The 22,515-nt window shown below is 37.0% G+C and overlaps 4 protein-coding genes across 13 annotated transcripts; 2 read left to right on the top strand and 2 right to left on the bottom strand.

The window, feature by feature from the left end:
* Positions 1 to 359: 359 nt before the first annotated feature.
* Positions 360 to 3,315, bottom strand: LOC111793163 (39S ribosomal protein L47, mitochondrial-like). Of its 7 annotated transcripts, XM_023674927.1 has the most exons (5): positions 3,122 to 3,315; positions 2,908 to 2,978; positions 2,457 to 2,634; positions 939 to 1,096; positions 360 to 810 (listed from the first exon to the last, which is right to left on the bottom strand). In XM_023674927.1, exons 3-5 carry the CDS (start codon positions 2,620 to 2,622, stop codon positions 703 to 705), a joined length of 432 nt encoding a protein of 143 aa, XP_023530695.1. In that variant the 5' UTR covers positions 2,623 to 2,634; positions 2,908 to 2,978; positions 3,122 to 3,315; the 3' UTR covers positions 360 to 702. The 7 variants fall into 7 exon arrangements, with proteins under 7 accessions (XP_023530695.1, XP_023530691.1, XP_023530690.1 ...); XM_023674923.1 differs by having other exon boundaries at positions 2,457 to 2,637; positions 2,908 to 3,315; XM_023674922.1 differs by having other exon boundaries at positions 2,908 to 3,315.
* A 3,482-nt stretch (positions 3,316 to 6,797) lies between these two features.
* Positions 6,798 to 12,926, top strand: LOC111792301 (nucleobase-ascorbate transporter 6). Of its 3 annotated transcripts, none has more exons than XM_023673674.1 (15): positions 6,798 to 7,215; positions 7,554 to 7,722; positions 8,268 to 8,365; positions 8,462 to 8,638; positions 8,890 to 8,990; positions 9,277 to 9,352; positions 9,445 to 9,504; positions 9,653 to 9,837; positions 9,993 to 10,089; positions 10,302 to 10,388; positions 11,052 to 11,110; positions 11,214 to 11,305; positions 12,015 to 12,092; positions 12,182 to 12,342; positions 12,444 to 12,926. In XM_023673674.1, exons 2-15 carry the CDS (start codon positions 7,626 to 7,628, stop codon positions 12,660 to 12,662), a joined length of 1,587 nt encoding a protein of 528 aa, XP_023529442.1. In that variant the 5' UTR covers positions 6,798 to 7,215; positions 7,554 to 7,625; the 3' UTR covers positions 12,663 to 12,926. The 3 variants fall into 3 exon arrangements, with proteins under 3 accessions (XP_023529442.1, XP_023529444.1, XP_023529443.1); XM_023673676.1 differs by lacking the exon at positions 6,798 to 7,215 and adding an exon at positions 7,265 to 7,388; XM_023673675.1 differs by lacking the exon at positions 6,798 to 7,215 and having other exon boundaries at positions 7,395 to 7,722.
* A 2,726-nt stretch (positions 12,927 to 15,652) lies between these two features.
* On the top strand, positions 15,653 to 17,831 carry LOC111792303. Of its 2 annotated transcripts, XR_002814774.1 has the most exons (4): positions 15,653 to 16,634; positions 16,770 to 16,930; positions 17,036 to 17,421; positions 17,685 to 17,831. XR_002814774.1 is itself a non-coding variant. In XM_023673677.1 (3 exons), the coding sequence occupies exons 1-3, from the start codon at positions 16,265 to 16,267 to the stop codon at positions 17,150 to 17,152; spliced, it is 648 nt and encodes a 215-aa protein (XP_023529445.1). In that variant the 5' UTR covers positions 15,653 to 16,264; the 3' UTR covers positions 17,153 to 17,671. The 2 variants fall into 2 exon arrangements, 1 of the variants encoding a protein (XP_023529445.1); XM_023673677.1 differs by lacking the exon at positions 17,685 to 17,831 and having other exon boundaries at positions 17,036 to 17,671.
* Positions 17,832 to 19,917: 2,086 nt separating this feature from the next.
* Positions 19,918 to 21,908, bottom strand: LOC111792304 (LIM domain-containing protein WLIM1-like). The gene is made up of 4 exons (XM_023673678.1): positions 21,514 to 21,908; positions 21,172 to 21,309; positions 20,975 to 21,064; positions 19,918 to 20,235 (listed from the first exon to the last, which is right to left on the bottom strand). Exons 1-4 carry the CDS (start codon positions 21,646 to 21,648, stop codon positions 20,041 to 20,043), a joined length of 558 nt encoding a protein of 185 aa, XP_023529446.1. The 5' UTR covers positions 21,649 to 21,908; the 3' UTR covers positions 19,918 to 20,040.
* Positions 21,909 to 22,515: the final 607 nt, after the last annotated feature.

Below are 22,515 nucleotides of genomic sequence, written 5' to 3'. Positions count from 1 at the left end.
CCCCCACAGCCCCAAGTGACTTGGTACAACGTGCCCCAAAATGCTTCTTTTTTATTATAAAAAAAAATAATTTAAAATTTGACTTTTGATTTTAATTACTGGGCTCTGACATTCAATCCAAGGGCCTTCGCTGCCTGATTTCGTCATTACATGGGTCCCACAACCCCTTTCCCATACGGGCACTCTCTTCCAAGGGGTGATTGGGTTACCCAGTCGGTGACCCTCGACCCTCTCTGTCTGTCACCAAAACCCATATAATGTACAATTTCCTGAGTGAGTTTTGAGTACATCGCTCCAATAACATTGCTCCACGTGGCAAATCTTGAAGAAGAAGAGGAGAAAGAAAGAGGGGTCCCTCATGAACATAAACAATCTTGATTAAGAAGCTAATAAAAAAGCAGAGCAAGTCTAATCAACATACTCTCATTTTCCCAACACAACAACATCAAACCATCATTATTTCCCCTTTTTTCTTTGTCAACTCTTTCATTTTCAGCACACACATCACATCTAAATCTTCTACAATAATCTTCTCCATCATCATGTTCCCACAATTCATAACCATCTCCAAAGCTTTCAATATCTTCGTTAAAACTAGATTAGACTCCTAACGAGATCCTCGATTACATAATCAACTCAATTGATAGACGCCCGACTTCCTCCCCGTACAAGGCTGGGTTCGAATCATTGATTAGCTTATTATCAAAGGGCATTTACCATCCTCTTCATCTCTGCGGATCTCCGAGGATCTGGTTCATCGATGGCTCTCTCCGTAAGTACCTGTTTGATTCGACACATTGACTTCCTCACCTAAATTACGATCATCAGCAACCAACGTTGAAATCAGAATAGAGAAGTAGTTAAAACGATAGCTATTAACAGTTCTCTAAGGGAACAGACATAACAAAACATAGAAAGCAAATTGCGCCTCTATTTACCTTGGGAATGCGTTCTGGATTAGGAAACCTTAGATTTTGTGCGTTAAGCATCTGCCGCTGTGTCATCAACATATTTTTCTCCTTCAACAGGACATACCATAACTTATTAAGATCGTCCCAAGACTTGAGCCGCAGTTCTGAAGCCTTCCAACTTCGACCTGACAGCATAGACATTGCAATGAGAATCTCAATATTGTGTTTTGAAGAAAGCACAAGATCTCAGCCATGAGATTCTAGTGGACCCGCTTGTTCTAACTACTAAATTCTAATGAAGGGCCTTTTCTTGCCTTCCATTTTTCAAGAAAAGTGAGTTTTGTCTTTTAACCCACAATTGTTTATCTATACTATATATTTCAATCAGTCACAATACTGAAGAAAATTACCAAGCAACAAGTGCCATTTCTGTTTGCAAGCATCCAGAACAAACCGTACGTCCATGAGCTAACCGTACAGAGTTATATATCAAGAAATTCATAAGATACAAAAGTATCTAAGCCTATAGTATTGGAGTCAAACAACTTTAAGGATGTTCCTATCCTACATAGGTGGCTACCAAGAAAGAGAACCTTCCAAATCTCATTAGAATTTTCTATTACATACTCTGATTTTGATTGTTTTAACTTTTAAAAGACATCGTTATTCCTCTGAAGTAGGGCCTATATATACATATATATGTGTGCGTATAGCAACTTTGTGCAAAGATCAAGTCTGAGAATTGAGATGAGGAAAGTATGCATCTAAAATCCTTAAACAAAAGCCTCTTGACAAAGAGGAAGCATTCAAATTTGTACTAAGAGAGTAACTGCATGAACAGACACCATGCTAGAATATTAACATAACACTTGTATCTCGTGCGCAATCATACCGAGAGCAATTTGTAAAAATTTCAAAACTCCACATAAAATTTTCAACAGTCGATCATATGGCACACATTACACAGTTTCCGCAATAAGAAAGCTGTGACAGCCAAAAGGCATAGAAGCTAAGCAGATAAATCAGACATGATCGTGGCAGCCGACATCTGTTTAAAGTCCTTGCTCCTAATTTCACTTTGCAACGAATCGGGTAATTCTACAAACAACCACGTTTTCAAAGAACACAAAGAAGGAGAATTCTACCATGAAACTCAATATATATGTTATTATGTTTTATCAACGAAGCCGAATCCAGAGTCCCCAGCGACCAATTATTTGAACTTTGACCAAGTACTGGGTAGTCCATGGCCACTTCTAATCTTGTTTTCTTAAAAGATGCCTTCAGACTCCATGCACAACAAGGAGGGTATTTTCTTGTAGCATGGTGGCTGTATCTAAACAACTTGTATTCATTCCCATGAGTGAGTAGACCCTCTACGACTTGAAGTTCAAATTCCACTATATCCGACCAGACACCCAGGTATATATTGTCATCCCCAACAAAAAGGATATTGAGGCAAATTTTTGCAAATTGAATGAACCAAAATACAAATTTATTGATGGTTAACAAGGGCCAAAGCTCAAGGGAAACATAAGAATATACCATATACAACAGGTTTGTCATCTTCTGGACTTCTATGTACCTCAAAGAACTCCTCGAGCGGATTGTACCCTGTCCTAGCTGTAGAGCCAGCAGCAGCTGTAGCAGCAGAAGCTTCTGATCTAGCAGCAGCTAGAAATGTCCGCCCAAATATTCGTGTCAGAAACATGCTGCACCAATGCTGCTTGAATTCAGAGCTAAAACAGTGAGTCTACAGACAATCCAAAAACAATCAAAATACATAATCTGAAAATGAAATACCAACTTTAAATTTAAGCTTCCTGAAAACCTAACAATTAGAGCTGGACGTAAATTTGGTTTGGTTCAATTCAATTTCTACAAAATTCTTTTCCCTCTGCTTGAAACCCCAGATTTTAAAAAGATTTCAAATCAGACCAGATTTCAAACTTGGACAACGAGAAGAATTTTATTCTATATTCTTTTATGAGCATACTTGAAGAACGAGACCAAGCAATGAGGGACTGCCGAAGAAGACTGGCGTGAGGCGGCGTCCGGTTACACAGACTAAATGGAGATAGGAAAAGAATAACGAAAATTAAACTTCCGATGGGGCCGTACCGGCGAGCAGCAACAACTGAGAAGGAGATCGCGAAGAAAAGAAAACAACGTCTGTCCCAAAATGCCGGCAAAGGCTCCGATTCACTCACCTCCGATTCTGAAGGTCGTAATCTTATTACAGTTCGACGGACTGTACCCAGAAGAGATATATTATGAACTGCTAAAACAAGGCTTGGACCCAGGAAGCAGCAACGATCTGGGTTCCGGCGAGTAAACGGCGACGAGGTAGCGGTGGTAACGCGGGAGTGCGTAGTGCGAGAGAATTTGAGAACTGAACGCGGTACGTAAAATACCACAGGTTTTATTTATTTATTTATTTTCTTACAAATATTAAAAATCAAACTAAAATTTAAATTAATTATTCCCGAGTGGGCCTTTTCACATATCCAAGCCCAATTTGTTCTGAATTACCCAGATCCATCAAGCCCAAAATGAGTGTCGGTGTTGGGCCTAATGGCCCGTTGTCATTATAAATGGACTTTTATAAAATTACTAATAAGGGCCCGATATAGCTATTGGGCTTTTCTTCTTAATTAATGTAGGCTCAATAGAGAAACTCATTGGACCTGTCCATTTATTATCCACTCACATGTAGCAACCCACACTCCAAAAAATAAATAGAAAAGAAATCAAAATTTAGAAATTTAATAATCATTTTTTGTTATATTTTAAATAAAAAAATTTAATAATTTATTCCTTCTTTCAAACACTGTAATATCGGTTTAGAAAGTAACTCAGGTCATATCGGTTCAGTCGCTTTACTTACCTTATTCAATCTGGTTCAGGAGAAATAATAAGGATAGGTTCGGTAGTTCAGTCTCATTCATCTTTGTTACAGTCGAGTACAAAGAGTTTAATCCAGAAGTACAATTTTGTAAGTCAAAAATCATAAATTAACACTTTTATTTGTAATTTGAAAAAAAAAAACTCGAAATTAGAAAGAAGAACACGAGAAACATGATCTTCGTAGAAAGTTCTATTTTCCAAAAATCGAAAACCATAAACATAAAACGAACCGAGATACACGAACACACACATATTATATATATATCCACATTGATTGAGGAGGAGAACAAACCACCATTTATAAGGGTGTGGAAACCTTTCCCTAGTAGACGTGTGTTAAAGCCTCGAATGGAAAGCTACAAAAAAGAATATCTACTAGCTGTGGATCTGGGCCGTTATATATATATAAATAAAAAGGGAAAGAATTGGAATTGAAAAAAAGAAGAAAAGAAGGGTGGATTCTTTGAAAACCCTAAAAATTAGGGTATATCCCTCATCCCACTAAAGTAAGGGAAAGGCAAAAGAATGAGGTTTTGGATTACAAAAAGGGCAAAAAGGGAAAAGAGGAAAAAGAGGCACAGAATTTGCAAAAGTAGGGTGGTCCCCACCTTCGGTTGAAAGCTACTTCCACTTCCACCTCTTTTTCTCCCCTTTTTTTTATTTATTAGTATTATAAACAAATTACATGACTCAAATTCAAGATTTAAATAAAAGTTAAATAAATTCAAAATTAAAAGAGATTAAATTTTGCAAATCCTAATCCCATAATTAAGGTGTGATTTGATTTAAAGTAAAATAAATTTAGAAATAATTAGAAAATTGGGTGGGCCCCAAGTGGGCCACAAAATAAAAAAGAAAATAATAATAATAATAAAGAAAAAAAAAAAAGGAGAAAGTAAAAGTAGGTAAAGTATTGATTAAGAAAGGGGATATGCATATTACATATTCTGAAGGGAAGGTTTTACACGTATTCACAAATGTGGTTTGTGGACCATTCAATTTGTCTTTTAAATATTAATTTCTTTTTAATCAATATTAATTTTCAACCTCCCATAATTCAAACAATCATGTGGGCGTTGGAAAATTATTTGCTACTCCACCCTTCTTTCTTCAAAAACAATTAATTAATTTAATTTAAAAAAAAATTAAAAAAAGAGGAATATGGCAAAAGGATAAATATAAAAGGGAAGCTTCCATGGACGCCGTGACATTATTCGAATTGCTTTTTAGTCCTACTCTTGTCTTTATTTTCTCCTATGGTCCCTCGAGCCAAATGTGAAGTTCGCACGTGTCATATTTTCACTATTTTCTTTCTTTTTCTTCTATATAAATGGAATTAATTACATTAATTAAAAGGTTAGTTCATCACTTCATAAATGCTTCCAATGTAGACAACCTTCATAATTCAACTACTTTTTCCCTCTACAACTAAAATATTAATTCCAAATTATTTTACCAAACAAATATATATATATAAATTACTTACCTCCTTTGAACATCTTTTTTAGTTTTTTTTTTTTTTTTTTTTTTTTTTTTTTTTTTTTTTTTTTTTTTTTTTTTTTTTTTTTTTTTTTTTTTTTTTTTTTTTTTTTTTTTTTTTTTTTNACAGTGAGCGTTTTATCAGCACTTGCATTATTATTTTTTAATGTGATATTATATAGGCGACTGGTTGAGATTCATAATATTGTCATTCTTGAGTTTTTACTCTTGAGCTTAGCTCAAGATTTTAAAAACGCATCTATTAAAAAGAGATTTTCATGCTATTATAAGAAATGCTTTGTTCTCATCTCTTACCAATGTAAGATCTAATGAAACGTTTATAAACAAAACATGAAATATCTAATTTAATAAAAAATATATAAAAAAATAATCAAAATAAAAATAGTATTTTTTTAAAAAATTTAGAATTAAAAAAGGTAATTAGGTGGAAGGGGAAAGATTGGGTGCGGGTAAAAGCATGGTAATAAAATAAAATAACGCGGTGTACAAAAAGCCAAGATCGAGCCATTGACAGTTGTTTGACAAGATACGTTTAGTGTATATATTTACTCTTTTATTTCTTATGGGTAATAAAATTATTTATTTTTTGTTTTTTTTTTATCCCATATGAATTAATTTAAAATTAAAAAATAAAAAGATAATAGTAAAATAGTAAATAAATTATAAAATTTATGAACGTAGGGATGAAACTATAAATTATCCTAAAATATAATCCCACATGGTGATTAGAGAGTTATTAATTTTTGGATTTATATAATTAATGATAATAAAAGTATATTCGACTTTTTATTTATTTATATTGGATTATAAAATTTTGGAAAAATAGGGATGTGGGAATTTTGTCGGCGGGTTCTTTCCTTTCAACGCTGGCTTTTGTGGATTCGGGTGCCCCTACTCCAGGCCCGCCCGATATTCCTTTGTTACACCTCGCACGTGATCCCCACTCTCCCAATCTCCAAATTACCCTTTCAATTATTTGCATTCGTTAGTGTATTAACGCTACATCCATCCAAGGGCATTACCGTCTTTTTGCAATACACTGACCTTCTTTCTTCTGCGTGTTCGGGAATCCCGTAGAGAGCGATTGGCATAATATTTATTATATGTTTGAAAAATAAAAAATACTTATTATCATAATATTACCTATAAAATTTTCATAGGATATTAAATGAGAAGAGAATTATATTTGATTTTTTTTTTTTAAATTTAATTTGAACCAATGATATTTTTTTGGTATAACATTATAATAAATTATTTTTGAGAATATTATAATTTTATAAAGTTGAGAGATATTTTATATTATAATTGATGAAAAGCCTAATCGCTTTAGTTCAGCAACCGACGTCGTTTTGGATTCATTTAAAACGTCGTGGTTTTGGACGTTTGAGCAACGACGTCGTTTTGGGTGTTGGATTAATTGAATTTGTTTATGGCGTGCTGGTGAATCAGATGTATATTAAAGTGGAAACAGCGAAGGAAGTAAGCTGCTCTAATGACTGTTCTTAAGACATGAATTTACTAAATCTGGGAGAGAATGCCAAAAGGGTGTGTAGAAATGGAGGAATTTTTTGAGAGAGAAAGTTAGAGAGAGAGAGAGAGAGAGGAAGGTGGAAAAAGCCACTTTGCAGCTACCCCAGTGTATATGCAGTTTCTTTTTTGTTTATCGTATCATCCCATCTTTCATACCTGCTTCAAAATCACAGCATAGCTAACTCTTAAGCTGCTGCTGCTGCCGCTGCTGGTTCGGTTCTGGGACTGTTCTTTTGCTTCAACCTATTTTTTGGGGTTTTCCCCCCTCCGTTTCCAACTTTTTCAGTGAACTTTAGGGTGTGGGGTTAATGGTGTATTGACTTTAAAGCTTTCCCACTTGATTTTGCTTCTGAAAGATTGTTAAAAGGTACTTTTACACATCTTTTTTGTAATTTTATTTGTGGGTAATTACTAGAATTGATGTTTTTCTTTTCCATTTTATTTATCGGCCATGGCTTCCTTATCGTTTCTGTGCTGTTTATTTTATTGTGTGGAGTCCCATCTATAACTTTTCCACCTAGTATTCTTGTGGAGGTGCATGTGAGTGTTTTACGCTTCTGGGTCCTCATGTTTTTGACTGTTTTCTCTGTTCTGTTCACACATTTGTGTGCCGTCATCTAAGATTAGCGCATTTCCATCATCTGGGGGTTTGTTTTTGGACGATTTCGGAGGTGGGTTTTGCTTAGATTTGAGTTTCTTGTACAGATTCTACCAAATTTTTGTTTCTGGGGAAGAAAGAAAGGGCTGTTTCAAGCACAGAAAGCTGTAGAGTGAACCATGGCCGGAGGTGCAAAAGTAGAGGAACCACAGGCTCATCCACCCAAGGATCAGCTCCCCAACGTTGCTTACTGCATCACTAGTCCACCACCATGGCGTGAGTTTCTCCTTTTTGCATCTTTCAGAACATTCGCCTTGTTTTACCCATAATGAACTTAGTTTGAGTTCGATTCTTCTGAATCTGGTTAAGCTATTTTCAGTTCTTGTAGTTTCTTTATAAGAAACGAGATTGCATTAAAACAAAAGAAGGAACAGCCTACTGCAAGAATACTTTCCAATTGTTGAACACACCACTGTGTATTAATTGCTGAAAGTAACTGTTTCCCTCTATGTTTTGTTAGATTTTGCTGTTTGGATATCATATTTTTATTTCTCCGTGGTCGAATCTGAGATCAGAAAGCAGCTAGCCATTTCTATGCTCATATCTTTTACACAAATGTTGTTTTTTTTCCCTTTTTTTGTTTTAACCATACTTCAAATGGGTACTGAAATCCAGTTTTGAGCATATCAATCAAGTTATTTATTGCGTTTCACGGGTTGATCGTTCTATTTTTTCACATTTCTATGGATTCTGGTTGTTTTTTCATTTAGTACCACCATGTACCTCATACATTTTGTTCTTAATTTTTTTCCTTGATGCAGCGGAAGCTATACTTCTCGGTTTTCAACATTATCTGGTGATGTTAGGCACGACCGTTCTTATTCCTTCTTCTCTCGTTCCTCAGATGGGTGGTGGATTTGTGAGGCCTGAAGCTTTTGAATTATATTAATTTTTGTTGTACATCAATATATGAAGGTCCTTATAATCATGTGACTGTAACTCATTATTCTTATAGGAGGAGAAGGCAAAGGTTATCCAAACCTTGCTCTTTGTTGCTGGTTTGAACACGTTGCTACAATCGTTCTTTGGAACTCGGTTACCCGCTGTGATTGGAGGGTCGTATACCTTTGTACCAACGACCATTTCAATCATCCTTGCCGGTCGATTTTCTGATACAGCTGATCCTATTGATGTAATGTAAACTAAATCCTTCTCGGTTTTAACTGAATTGCGTATAGGTCAATCTGATGAATGGCTAGTGCAGGGCTTCATGCTGAAAGAGACATGCTCATTTGTTTCTATCAATGACTAATTTTAATTAATGAAAGCTTTCTTCACTAGTTATAACATATACTATCAGAATAGAGGATCATAACCACTTACGTGATAAATAATTGCTTGTTTCGTATGGGGTCATTGACGTTGCTTTGCTGCCTCATTCAGAAATTCAAGAAGATAATGCGGGCAATCCAGGGTGCGCTCATTGTTGCATCAACCCTTCAGATTGTGCTGGGCTTTAGCGGTCTGTGGCGCAATGTTGCAAGGTTGGTTCGGTCTACACTATGAAGGATACTGTAGATATGCACGAAACACTCGAGTCATTAAGTTTACGAGTTGCTGGCACAAGAACTTAACTCATAATTTTTTTTCATTTTTCGAAGTTATTAAGCCATTGTTAGATTGAAGTTACATTTGAGATAGAGCTCTTCTTAAGAATGATACGTTACAATTTTCCCTTGAAGAGTCTATAATTATCGGAACATTTTTATTCGTGACCTGTCCCCTTTGGAAGTCTCGAGCTTCACGTTGTTCACTGTTTCCATTTTTCAGGTTTCTTAGCCCACTTTCAGCTGTGCCGTTGGTTTCTCTAGTTGGCTTTGGGCTTTTCGAGTTGGGTTTCCCCGGGGTAAGTTTCTTTCTCTGTTCTTTTCGTTTTTAAAATTACATATTTGAGTTCTTTTTCACTACAAGAAATCTGACGTTCGCCTCGGATGTTAGGTTGCCAAATGTGTGGAAATTGGACTGCCAGAGCTTGTCCTTTTGGTGTTTGTTTCACAGGTATTTCGTTCAAACAACGCATATTCAGTGTTCTCTTTCGAGTTAGATTCTCTTACAAAGAAGATATCATTACCTTTCTTCCCCCTCTATTGACACTTTCTGTAAAGTCGTCTTCTTTTGCTATAAACTTCGTATGCTTTTTGTGCAGTATTTGCCTCATGTGATCAAATCTGGCAAACACATATTCGATCGTTTTGCAGTCATTTTCTGTGTGGTGATAGTTTGGATTTATGCTCACCTACTAACCGTAGGAGGGGCTTACAAAGGCTCACCACCTAAAACACAACTAAGTTGCCGAACCGACCGCTCGGGGCTTATAGATAATGCTCCATGGTGAGTTTTGACCTGCTATAGTCGATATGTGGAGCATGAAGTGCATTGGATTTTTGCTCAAGAGTCGAAAACTTAACTTTTCCTAGTTGTGTGCCATTATCATTAGTTCATTGATGGGATCAACAATATACTTAGCTTGGAATTTACATTTGTAGGATAAGACTTCCATATCCGTTTCAATGGGGGGCACCTTCATTTGATGCCGGTGAAGCCTTTGCCATGATGATGGCATCGTTTGTTGCTTTAGTTGAGGTTATTTTCGCTTTCCTGATTCAATGATTGCTCTGTTTACCGACCCACGAATTCATCCATTTCCTGTTTTCTTCACCGTCTATGTCCTTAGTTTTCTGGTTTTTAAAATTTTCGATGTCTTCGGAAACTGAAAGGTAGTTTTGTTATAATTGACAATACTTTTGTATACTTAAATTGTGATCCTTTTTTTTTTTTGCCCATGTCGATTTCAGTCCTCTGGTGCTTTTATTGCTGCGTCCAGATATGCAAGTGCCACTCAGCTGCCGCCCTCGATTCTCAGCCGTGGTGTTGGTTGGCAGGTAATGTAAAACTAGCTTATCTGTGTAATATAAATCGAGCCACATGACATTCTAACCCAGTTCCAACAATGCACTTTTCAGACCGATCTCTTCTATATTCTATGAGAGTCTTCTATAGATATAACTTGTTTAGTATTCTAATCTTTATAGATTCATTTCATTATGCCCCTCCCCGGGAATGCACCGTTCTTATAGAGAGAGGCGCTTTCACATCTATGTGACTAAGTTTCATGGCGGACCAAGAGTTGATCTACTTTCAGTTCTTTTCTTGCATATTGGTAGTATTTAAGGACCGCCAGAAAGATGAAGGGTGACGATGTAATAGGGATGTTGCGAGTAGACGAACACTATATCATCGTCATCAAGCTCGTCCCTGACACAAATACTAATCTTTTTCAAAGATAATCGAGTATTAGGGGCACTACTCCTTTCATTATACTTGTGGCTTACCTCCACTAGTCTTTCGAGAGGCTTTGGTCACTCGAAAATAGCTTTGGGAGACGGCATAATTTCATTGACAAACTAATAATTCCGAACAAAGGCGTTTAAGATGACTGAAGAGGTGGATGGGATCCTATTAAGCCTTGCTAGGCGCTATTATGCCTTCTGTATGACTAGTATCACATCTGGCCCCTTCGACTTATTGTGCAATTGTTTCTGCAGGGAGTTGGAATTCTGCTTTCTGGGCTGTTTGGAACTGTGAATGGATCTTCGGTATCCGTGTAAGAGTTTAGCAGAAAATTTTGCTGCCTTCAACAGTCTACTTCGATAAGTACAAAAGTTGTTTTCGTCCCGTTAAGATTTTCTCTTACTTTTTGTATTCAGTGAAAATGCTGGTCTCCTGGCCTTGACCCGAGTTGGAAGTCGAAGGGTTGTACAAATTTCCGCTGGATTCATGATTTTCTTCTCCATTCTTGGTAAGTTTCTGATATGACACACAGATATTAGTGCACTCTGTAGTCTGAACGTGAGATCCCTCGTCGGTTGGAAAGGGAAACGAAGCATTCCTCATGAGGGTGTGAAAACCTCTCCCTAACAGACGTGTTCTAAAACCTTGAGGGGAAGTTCTTTAAGGTAAAGCCCAAGAAGGACAATATCTGCTAGTGGTAGGTTTGAGCTGTTACAAATGGTATCAGAGCTAGACACGGTGCGGTGTGTCAGTAAGGACGCTAACCCCCAAGGGGGGTGGATTGTGAGATCCCTCATCGGTTGGAGAGGGGAACGAAGCATTCTTTATAAGGGTGTGGAAACTTCTCCCTAACAGACGCGTTATTAAAACTCGAGGGGAAGTTCTTTAAGGGAAAGCCAATGAGTTAGTGATGGGTTTGGGTTGTTACAAATGGTATTGTAACAATGGTATCCGAGCCAAACATGGGGTGGTGTGCCAGCGAGGACACTGGGCCCCAAGGAGGTGGATTTTGAGATCCCACGTCGGTTGGAGAGGGGAACGAAGCATTCCTTATAAGGGTGTGGAAATCTCTCCCTAACAAATGCGTTTTTAAATGTTGAGGGAAAGCCCGAAGAAGACAATATCGGCTAGTAGTGGGTTTGGGTTGTTGCACTGAACTCATGAGTTGGGCTGTTAAAATCATTGTTTATCTGTTCTTTTCATCTGTGGGCTTGCAGGGAAATTTGGAGCTGTCTTTGCATCCATTCCAGCCCCCATTGTTGCAGCTCTATACTGTATTTTCTTCGCTTATGTCGGTATGCATCTGTCTCGAGTAAACTGGTCGATAACCAGAGGTGTAAGTTTCGGTTTATCTTGGTCGGAAACTGATTCATTTTGTTTGCAGGCATGGGAGGTTTAAGCTACCTCCAATTCTGCAACCTCAACAGCTTCAGAACAAAGTTCATATTAGGATTCTCCATCTTCCTGGGACTCTCTGTGCCACAATACTTCAATGAGTACACAGCCATTAATGGCTTTGGTCCAGTCCACACAAATGCAAGATGGGTAAAAACAGACTTCCCCTCGTCTTTTTACGAGCTCTACACCGCTCTACACCACACATGTTAAATTCTTACGACAACGCTCGCTCTTTTCTTTCTCTGCAGTTCAACGACATGGTCAATGTCCCGTTCTCTTCCGAGCCATTCGTTGCTGGAATCATTGCATATTTTCTGGACAACACACTGCACAAAAAGGGCGACGCGATCAAGAAAGACCGTGGCAAACACTGGTGGGCTAAGTTCAAATCGTTCAAGGGCGATACGAGGAGCGAAGAGTTCTACTCTCTGCCCTTCAACTTGAACAAATATTTCCCATCTGTGTGATTTGTTGGGCTCTCTGTCAATGCTGCTGCTGCTGCTGCTGCTGCTGCTGCTTCATTAAATGGGTCTGTGGAAAATGAGAAGATTGGGTTCATTGTCTTGTTAATTTATTGCGAGTAGCAGCTGTATAAGATAGTTTCTTTTCTATATAGGATTACCTTAATAACTTCATTTCATTGCTTCGCTTTTGCTCTTTTGTATATCCAACGAAGAGGTGGATTTCCATGTGTCTATGAACAAACAAACATCCCTTCTATTTTTTCCCTCTTTATAATCATCGACTCGACTCGACTCGAGTATAGTTCAATTGATTATGATATATGTTATCAGCTAAGAGGTCAGACTGAGAACAGGGCACGTGTCACAAAATGTCAAGAATATGCATCAAGAATATGCAACTTGAGTATAGTTCAATTGATTATGGTAAGAGGTCAGACAGGTTGAGAACAGGGCACGTGGGCAACCGAAAAAAGGGAGGGTTATCGGTTTTAGGTACTAGTGGACAGAGAAAGGAAGCATCTAACAATCGAAGGGAATTGATTTTCATTTAAGTCTTAGGTGGGAGGGCAATTCAAGATTGAAAAAGGGTGCATTTTGACAAGTCAACCACTGAAATACAAGGCCATGTTGAGCTACCCTACTACCCAAGGGACAATTATACATGAAAGTGAAGGGCCACATGGAATATTCCACATTTTCATCATTTGGGAACCTCTCTCTTAATAATTTCAAAACGACTTTAATTTTCCCTTGAAATCATCAAAATGGTAATGGAATAGAACTTCCGCTCCAAACTTTATATAGTATTACAGTGCACGTGATTTAGAATCACACTGGTGTTAGTTACTCGTATCTTGCTGCCACATTTCGCTCTCACTCAAAAAAAAAAAATTCACTGTTGATCCAGACTATCAATTTTCGATATCAACCGTTCCTTATGAACCACATATGAATGTGACAGACAAATTAAGCAATTAATGCTTTTCATTTGAAAGAACAAACCAAGAAAAAGATTTTGGAAAAAAACAAACATTCAATCAAATCCAAAACTTTTGGAGAGTTTGTCACGTTGAAGAACTGGTCAATAAAACTTTTATTTTTTTTCAGAGTTCGATTCACAGGTTTTTTTTTTTTTCCTTTCAAACTTGTATCGAATTTATATGATTTTTTAGTGTGATTTGTAGAAATAAACGTAACGTGGAACAGTTGAAATTTTTTGGTTGAAAAGTGCATAAATGCTCCAACAAGATATTAAATTCATGAAAAGGAGGAGGAGAAAAATGGTACCCACTCATTTGTTATTTGTTTATGTGCACCAAAAAAAGGGAAGATATTTATATTTGTTGTATCTCATTCCTTTTGCAATACCTAACCCTCACATGCCTCCATTCTTCATAGTGTTTCTAAGCCTTTCACCAATCAAACTTCTTCATCTTCAAACTATGCCTCACATTATTGTCACATTATTGACACAAAAATCATTCAAAAGTGTTAACCGTTGTAGCTCAAAGTGAACATAATATACCATCGACCAACATGTTAGAGATTTGAATCTCTCCTTCTCAAATATTGCTCAGTCTAAAAAATGTCTATAAAAGGTATTTTTGAAATAAATAAAATTGATAATAAATTTAAATTTAAGAGGAAATCTAAGGGATGAATGCAATTAATTTAGGGATTAAAATAAATTATCTTTAATTTTATAATGAATGAAGATTTAAAAAAAAAATAAAAATAAAAAGGTACATCTCAACATGTGAGAGGGTGATTTCAAAATAAAATCTTGAAGCATGTGACGGTTATTCTTTCCATAAAACCATAATGTATATCCCAAATTTAAGGGTCATGTCTCTTTTGAATAAGAAGTTTATATTAAAAGTTTCATACAACTTATTATTCTTTCCACGGCTTAAATTAATATATTTAAATTTAAAGTTTTAATTATGTAACCACTCAAGTACACTGCTAGTAGATATTGTACGTTTTAGTTTGTTACTGTCAACCTCACAATTTTAAAATACGTCTACTAAAGAGAAGTTTCCATATTCTAATAAGAACAAATTATAAGACTGTGAAACTTTGAGCCTGAACCATATATATTAATTAATTGAAATCAACCTAATAAATTGAAATTTTGAAAAATAAAAATATAATTTATAATATTTTAATTATTAATATATTATATATTTTAAATAAGAATTTTTATTAAAAAATTGAAGAAAAAGTGAGTGGGCTTCCTACCACTTGGAAGAACATTTATTTTTTGTTTGAATCAACAGTTTCGATCCAAATTCAAACAGCCGGAGAACGACAACAATTTCTTTTAAATCTTACGACCTCAATGATATTGGCAAATGCCTGCCAAGAATGTTGTGTTTTGAAAGCGCCATTTTCAAATCGGGTAAGCTTTCTTTATTTTGTCGCATCGATCTTTTAATGGATTATAATATTAGGGTTTCATTTTTCCTGGATCGATTAAACAAGCCCAACAACGGTTCCTACTAAGATGATTACAATCCAGAAGAAAATCCTTTAATTAGGTTAAAGAAAACCAGAAGAAGAAGAAGAAGAAGAAGCTTTTTGAGCAGCGAAGGCTGTGGCAGATGGAAGCTTTAGTGAAAAGGGTAAATTTCCTTTTTGAAAGGGAGATGGTTGTAATGAATAGAAAGAGCTCGTAATGTAATACCTAACCAAAAAAGAAAAAGGAGAAAACGTTGAGACTCTGTCTGAATTTCCCTTTGATGCGACAACACTCATTATACTGTTCCGCTTAGGGTTCCTCAACCTTGATTGTTTCATTCTTGGAAGTTATGGAACTTATTTAATTGCTCTGTTTTATGATTTATTTTACTGTTTTGAATGAAAATTATGAAGGAGATGGGGTTAGGGATTGGATTTAGAGGCGCCCACAAGAATTTTCACCTCCAATTCTGGTCTGTTTCTTGTGGGCTACATGAAAACTACTCCCAGTTGTGTAATCCAAGAAGAACCACTGGAAGTAGAAGATTCAAGTTTTTTTTTTCTCTTTTTGGGGCTGTGGGAAATCTTTGACATTTTGTGTAGGAAAATTGTCTTCTTTGTGGTCCTGTTGAATCATAACTTTGAGAGCATGACATTCGAAATGTTTCCATCCCCATTTCATTTATTAATATTCATAGATTCCTTTTCATTTACAAAGTGGTATGGTAGTCTTACTTTGAAGAATGCCATGGGGGATATAAAAAAAACCAAACTGAAAAGAGAAAATTATTGGGGAAAGCAAAGCAATGAGACTGTATTCATCATGTAATGCACATATCAAGACTTGAAGCTGTATTTTCACCTTTGGTACCAAATCCCCTGTTCCTCCACCTACCCAATCATAGCTCAACACATCATAACTTGTTGGACAATGTTGCCCCTCTTTGTCACCAGAGTAGCCCTTTTAACCCCAAGATCTATTGAATAGATAAGAGGTTAAAGCTGCTGGTGAATGAGTACCTCTCTATCTCTAGTGGCTATAAAAAAAGATTGGTCCTCTTTCCTTGGCCTCCCCTTTTGTTTGTTCATTATCCTCTTCTCCCACAGTTTCATTCCCAGCAGAGGGGAGAGAGAGAGAGAGAGAGATGGGAAATTGCCAAGCCATTGATGCAGCAACACTTGTGATACAACACCCAAGTGGGAAAGTTGACAAACTATATTGGCCTGTGACTGCTAGAGAGATCATGAAGATGAATCCTGGTCATTATGTTGCTCTTCTTATCTCCACCACCATGGTTACACCGAATGAAAGTTCTAATAACAATGAAACCAGCAAGGTTGAGAAAAAGGAGAATGAAGCCAGCAAGGTTGAGAAAAAGGAGAATGAAACCAGCAAGGTGGAGAAAAAGGAGAATGAAGGCAGTAGTAATTCGGTTCGTTTAACTAGAATCAAGCTTCTTCGCCCAGCTGACACGCTTGTTCTTGGCCAAGTTTACAGGCTCATCACTTCTAAAGGTGAGTTTTATATCTACCACCGTTCTTCCTCTTGTTGCTGTCTGTTTTTCATATCCAACCCATAAAATTCTTGAAATCTCTTAATTTTTTAGTCTGAATTTGAATTAATGGCTTCATTTTCTTTGTGGGTTTCAGAGGTTATGAGTGGTTTATCCGCAAAGAAACAAGCAAAGGTTAAACAAAGCCAGTTAGAAGCCGCTGAGAAGGCAGGGAGGAGGAAAGAACGTGCAGCCAGAGGCTCAGATTCAGCAGCCGCCACCGCAGCTGGAAGATCTGTATCTGAAGATCCTTTTCAGGTGAATTTTTTAACAAACATCAAAACAATTCTTAACTTTGAAGGGAGTTCTTTTGACGATTGAATTAATTATAATTGTTTGTAAACGACTGCATAATTTTTGTAGGCGACCAAACACGAGAAGAACAACAGACCAAGAACAAGTACATCGACAACCTCGGCCATAACCAGGTCAAGAACATGGCAACCTTCATTACATAGCATCTCAGAAGCTGGTAGCTAATCATTTATGTTCCCTATTTCCCACATGCTATTGAGAGACAGGGTGGCACAGATTGTCCAAGGCTCTTTAAACTTCTCCAAAGAGGGAAAAAAAAAAAAAAAAAAAAAAAAAAAAAAAAAAAAAAAAAAAANAACAAAAGCAGAAAACTGGAGAAAGTGAAAACAAATAAAGGAGAGAAGCCAAATGAGCTTTTTAATTCAAGAAGAGAAATTCCTTCAAGAGCAGATCTGGAAGCAAAACAGCACAAAACCGTGCATAGGAAAAGCAGGGTGGGTAACATCTTTGTAAATTCAAAGTCCTTTTCAGTAATGGCTATTGGTCATTGTGCAAAATGAGAGCTCTGTTTTGATTACCACTCTGTTTCATCTGTTTTAGCAGAATAGAATAGACAAGTGATTGTGCTTACTCTACTCTGTTGTTTTTGTTTTTGTTGTCGTGTTCAAGAACATGTGGAGCTACACATTTGAATCTCTAATTCTATAGTTGAAGATAAATATTAAAATGAGTTGAGTTACGCTGAAATTGATTGCAGGGTTCATCTCTTGAATTCTTTAAAGCATATAACTCGGGAGCACAGTTGAAGTGACGTGGATTTGCTAGCTAACTAGCATTGTACGGTAATGAGTCATTTCCAGCATATTTTCTTGGAACTAATGAAATGGATTAATAATTGTGTCCACTAAATGTAGTTGGAAAGCTATGATTGTTTGGAGTTTAAATGTTACCAAGAAAATCAAATGGTGTAGGGTCAATAGTTTCGTAAAATGATTTGAAACATAGAGGTTAAGATATAATTAAAAAAAAGAGGAAGTCCATGCAAGTAATGAAACCTAAGACAAAATGAGTAAAGATTTAGTGCAATGTGACAGTGCCCCTCGTGCATAGCTACAGTTAAATATCATAATTGTGACCTAATTGGGATGTGATGGATCAGCACTACCCACTTTATTTATATTATTTTTTACTCTCATACAATCATTAACTTCATCTTTTTATTTAAAACAAGGGGAATATTCCTCAATGCCCAAACCATCATGATTTTAAAAGGTCTTTCAGATTTGAACCTTTTCTTTTAATTCCCCCTTGCTTCAATCCAAGGAAATTTAGGATGTGGGCTAGTGTGAAATCAGTGGATTGTGTTCTTTTTTTTTTTTTTTCTTTTCCATTCGAACTTTTCTTCTTATAAGGAATGTTTCGTTCTCGACCTCAATCAGTGTGGGATCTCATAATTCACTCTCATTTGAGGTCCAACATTCTCACTGGCACTCGTTCCCCTCTTCAATCGAAGTAGGATGTGGATCGCTTAGGATCAAGAAAATGTTTGAAGGGGTTGGGGCTAGGTGAGTACCAACAGTTTTAGAAGAAAGAGAATGCAATTAGGTCGGATGTTGATAGAAAATGTGTTGAGTGTATAGTAGGAGAGTTGCTGAAGAAAAGGATGAATCTCAAGAACACTATGGAGACGTGGTAGGATAGAAACTGTGGTTTGTTGACTGACATATTGGCATGGATAGCTCAAAACCTCGGTGGACTAAACTGCCTAAGATGTTACTAAAATGAGACAGATATTGCAACTCTTGTTAGCCGACGGCACGATTGGTTTGAAGAGACGGTAAGATTGGTGTAATAGTCCAAGCCCACCGCTTGATATTGTCCTCTTTAAGCATTTTCTTTTCAGCTTTCCCTCAGATTTTTAAATTGCATCTGTTAGGGAGGGGTTCTCACACCCTTATAAACAATATTTTGTTCCTCTCTCCAACCGATGTGGAATTTCACAATTCATTATCCTTCGAGGACCAACATATTTACTAACACTCGTTCTTCTCTCCAATCGATGTGGGATCTCACAAATGGATTCTCTACGAGTAGTATAATCTCCATCTTCGACCTGTTTAGCTAATGATTATTCTTTTGAAGTGCATCTTCATACTCGTTCTTACTATTCTTGAACATAGAACATCAATCAACATCAAGAACATTCGTATTTGTTTTGAAGGATCGTTGATAAGGCTATAAACAAGAGATTAGTTGATAGGTTAGTTGTAAGAAAAAGGGAAAGGGAGAGTTGGCATGCATGCACACAATATGAAAGCAAAGACAAAATGAGGAAGAGATTTAGTGGTGAATGTGACAGCCCCCTCGTGCACTGCTATAGTGCTGTAACATAATTGAGGCCAACCTGGTATCCATTCTTATGTCAACCTGTTTCATATTGGATTTATCTGAGATCCCACGTCGGTTGAAGAGGGGAACGAAGTATTTTTTATAAGAGTGTGGGAACCTCTCCCTAGTGAACGTGTTCTAAAATCTTGAGGAGAAGTCCGGAAGGGAAAGTCTAAAGAGGACAATATTTGCCAATTGGTGGACTTGGGTTGTTACAACTGGTGGACTCGGGTTGTTACAAATGGTATCAGAATCAGACATCGGGTGGTGTGCTAGTGAGGACGCTCGACTCCCAATTGAGGTGGATTGTGAGATCTTACATCGGTTGAAGAGGAAAATGAAACATTCTTGATAAAGGTGTGAAAACCTCTCCCCAGTATATGTGTTTTAAAACTATGAGACTGAAGGCAATACATAACGGGTCAAAGCGGACAATATCTACTAGCAGTGGGCTTGGGCCGTTACAAGACACCAAACAGTGTGCTAGCGAGAATGCTGGGTTCCCAAGGGGGTGGATTGTGAGATCCCACGTCGATTGAAGAAGTGAACGAGACATTCCATGAAAAACTCTTCCTAGTAGACGCGTTTTAAAACCACGAGACTAAAAACGATACGTAACAATCAGATAAAACAAAGCATTGAGTTCACATATAACAAAAAGAAAACTGATTAATGAAAGGATGAAAAGAGGTTATAGTCTGAATTGAGTGAAGTGGTGTGTGTTCTTAGCGAGTCCCTTTAATATGTTCATGATGGATGTCAAGTTGGGTGAAATTTCCCTTGTGTTTGAAGAGCTGGTTGTGATGATGCCTACAGTATAGTCGTTGTTCATGTGCTATGTAGTTTGATGGGCTAATCACACATCCTCCATGTGAGCACCTGAAGCAACTTCTGTGGTATGATTTACTATCTACTGCCACCTGAACCAAACAAAGAGACCTCAAATTCTTACTAAAACAAATACACTACGCTTTTATAATGCGTCTACTACGGAGAGCTTTCCACACCCTTATAAAGAATATTTCGTTCTCCTCTTTAATTGATTTGGGATCTCACAATCCACCCCTCTTTGGGGCCTAGCGTCCTCGCTAGCACTCGTTCCTCTTTCCATTCGATGTGAGTCTCCCCAATCCATCCCTTTGGGGTCTAGTGTCCTTGCTGGTACATCGTCTGGTGTCTGGCTCTGATACCATTTGTAACAGCTCAAGCCCACCACTGGCAGATATTGTCCTCTTTGGGTTTTCCCTTTCAGGTTTCCCTTAAGGTTTTTCAAAACAGGTCTGCGAGGGAGAGGTTTGTTCGCCCTTATAAAGAATACTTTGTTCTCCTCCCCAACAGATGTGGGATCTCACAATCTCACTCCTCTCTGTCGCATGCAATACACGAAGGGATGAAAAGAAAGCCATTCTAGCTCGTCGTGTTGCCAATGACATGAGTGATCATTGACCCTATCCCAGATTTTCTTATTCCTATTTGTGACGTCGAGTGGACTGACTATGGATTCGAGCTTTCTATCCGATCCGGTAGGAAAAGAAGCTAAAGACAATATTCAACTATCCTTCCCAGTTTGGAACTTCCAACTTTATCACACTATGAATCTCTCAAGAAAAACAAAGAAACAAGGAAAGTCATGAACCCTTTCATTATTTGGCCATTTACCTTCTCAATTGGATAAACAGTTTTCTTGCAAGCAACACATTTGTCTTGAGTTCCAGCAAAAAAGCTTGACACTTTGCTATTGGATTGGCCCTTCAAATTTAAGTCAAAAGTTTAACTTTCATAAACTAATACCAACACCAAGGAGTTGGGTATCAGTTCATAAGCAGTGATTTTAAAAGAATGAAGCAATGAAAAACCTGATTAGTAGATCTGTGTTTCCTAGCAGTTCTTGGAGTTCCTTCAAAACTTTTTTCCAAACTTCCAGTCATCTTGAACAACTGATCAAAGTGAGGTTTGCAATACAAAACACCTTCAAAGGAAGAGTAATTGAACAGCTGCAATCACAGAAAAAACAACAGAATCGTTTCAAAGTGACGGACACCTATTCATATCTCTACTAGTTAAGACATATAGATCCGAGTATCAGAAAAAACAGAATCCGTCCGTAAAAGGTATGCATATAGGATCATTTGATATCAATTAGAGATACTGAGTATGAGGGATAGGATCTGGGGATCTATTCTATTCAAAAGACTTACCCTTAGAGTGTTGTTGCAATGGTGGCACCTGAAACAGGCCTTGTGATAGACTTTGCTATCTGCAGTGAGCTGATCAACCAAGTAAACAGTCTTGTCACATGTCTTACACTTCTGGGTTGTCCCTAAAAACGCCATTTTCAAAGAAGAATTTGAGCTGAGCTGAGATGAACTGAATTATGAGGCTGAGAAGAAGGAAGGGAAAGAAGAAGCAGAGGAGCTTTCCTTCGCCCTTTTTAGAGTTAGAAAATTCTGAGTCACAGATTACAGCTCAGGCTTAGACAAACTGACAAATTTCCAGTAATGGGTAATTTGAAGATTTGACCAAAAACATAAATTCCCCATCTGAACAGCCGTTTACTTCATCATTTTTCATGTCTCATAGCTTTTAATTGCTCACAAAAGTTGAATATGATGCTCCAACCAGTGGATTAATGTGGGTTTTAATGCAATTTTATTGCCATATACGTTATGTTTCAGAGCCAAGTTTATTTTAATGAGAAAATTTGAGGGATGATCTGATCTGTTGAATGAACAATTGATGAGAATTTTGAATAAAAAATTCCATGTCTTTGAGCAATCAAATGTGTGACAGATAAGAAATGCATCTATACATGACTGTGGTTCATGATTTGACATATCATAAACTCATCTAACTAATTATTTATATAAATACAAGGTGTCGATTTCATTATCGTGTCGTTCATTGAATTTAAATCATTACTATTTCTTTTTTAATTTTGTGAATTTTTAATCTTAGGATGTTTTGCTTCATAACGTTCGATCATATTTCAATTCCGTTCATCCTCCACCATACAATGCTTTCATCTTTCACTTATGCTTTGTCTTCTGTCTGATCTCATAGGACTTCAATTGAAACTTTCTGATCCGTGCTTCATCTTACAACCACCGACTCGAAATGGACTACCAAAGAGCAAATGTAAGCATTTTCTCATCATCCAATTAGGCACTAGGATGTGAAGCTGTAAACAAAAACTCTTCCTT

Source organism: Cucurbita pepo, chromosome LG04, assembly GCF_002806865.2.
Source record: "Cucurbita pepo subsp. pepo cultivar mu-cu-16 chromosome LG04, ASM280686v2, whole genome shotgun sequence".
Taxonomy (NCBI): domain Eukaryota; kingdom Viridiplantae; phylum Streptophyta; class Magnoliopsida; order Cucurbitales; family Cucurbitaceae; genus Cucurbita; species Cucurbita pepo.
Note: the sequence above shows the minus strand (reverse complement) of the source record. Positions and strands in the feature narration are given on the sequence as shown.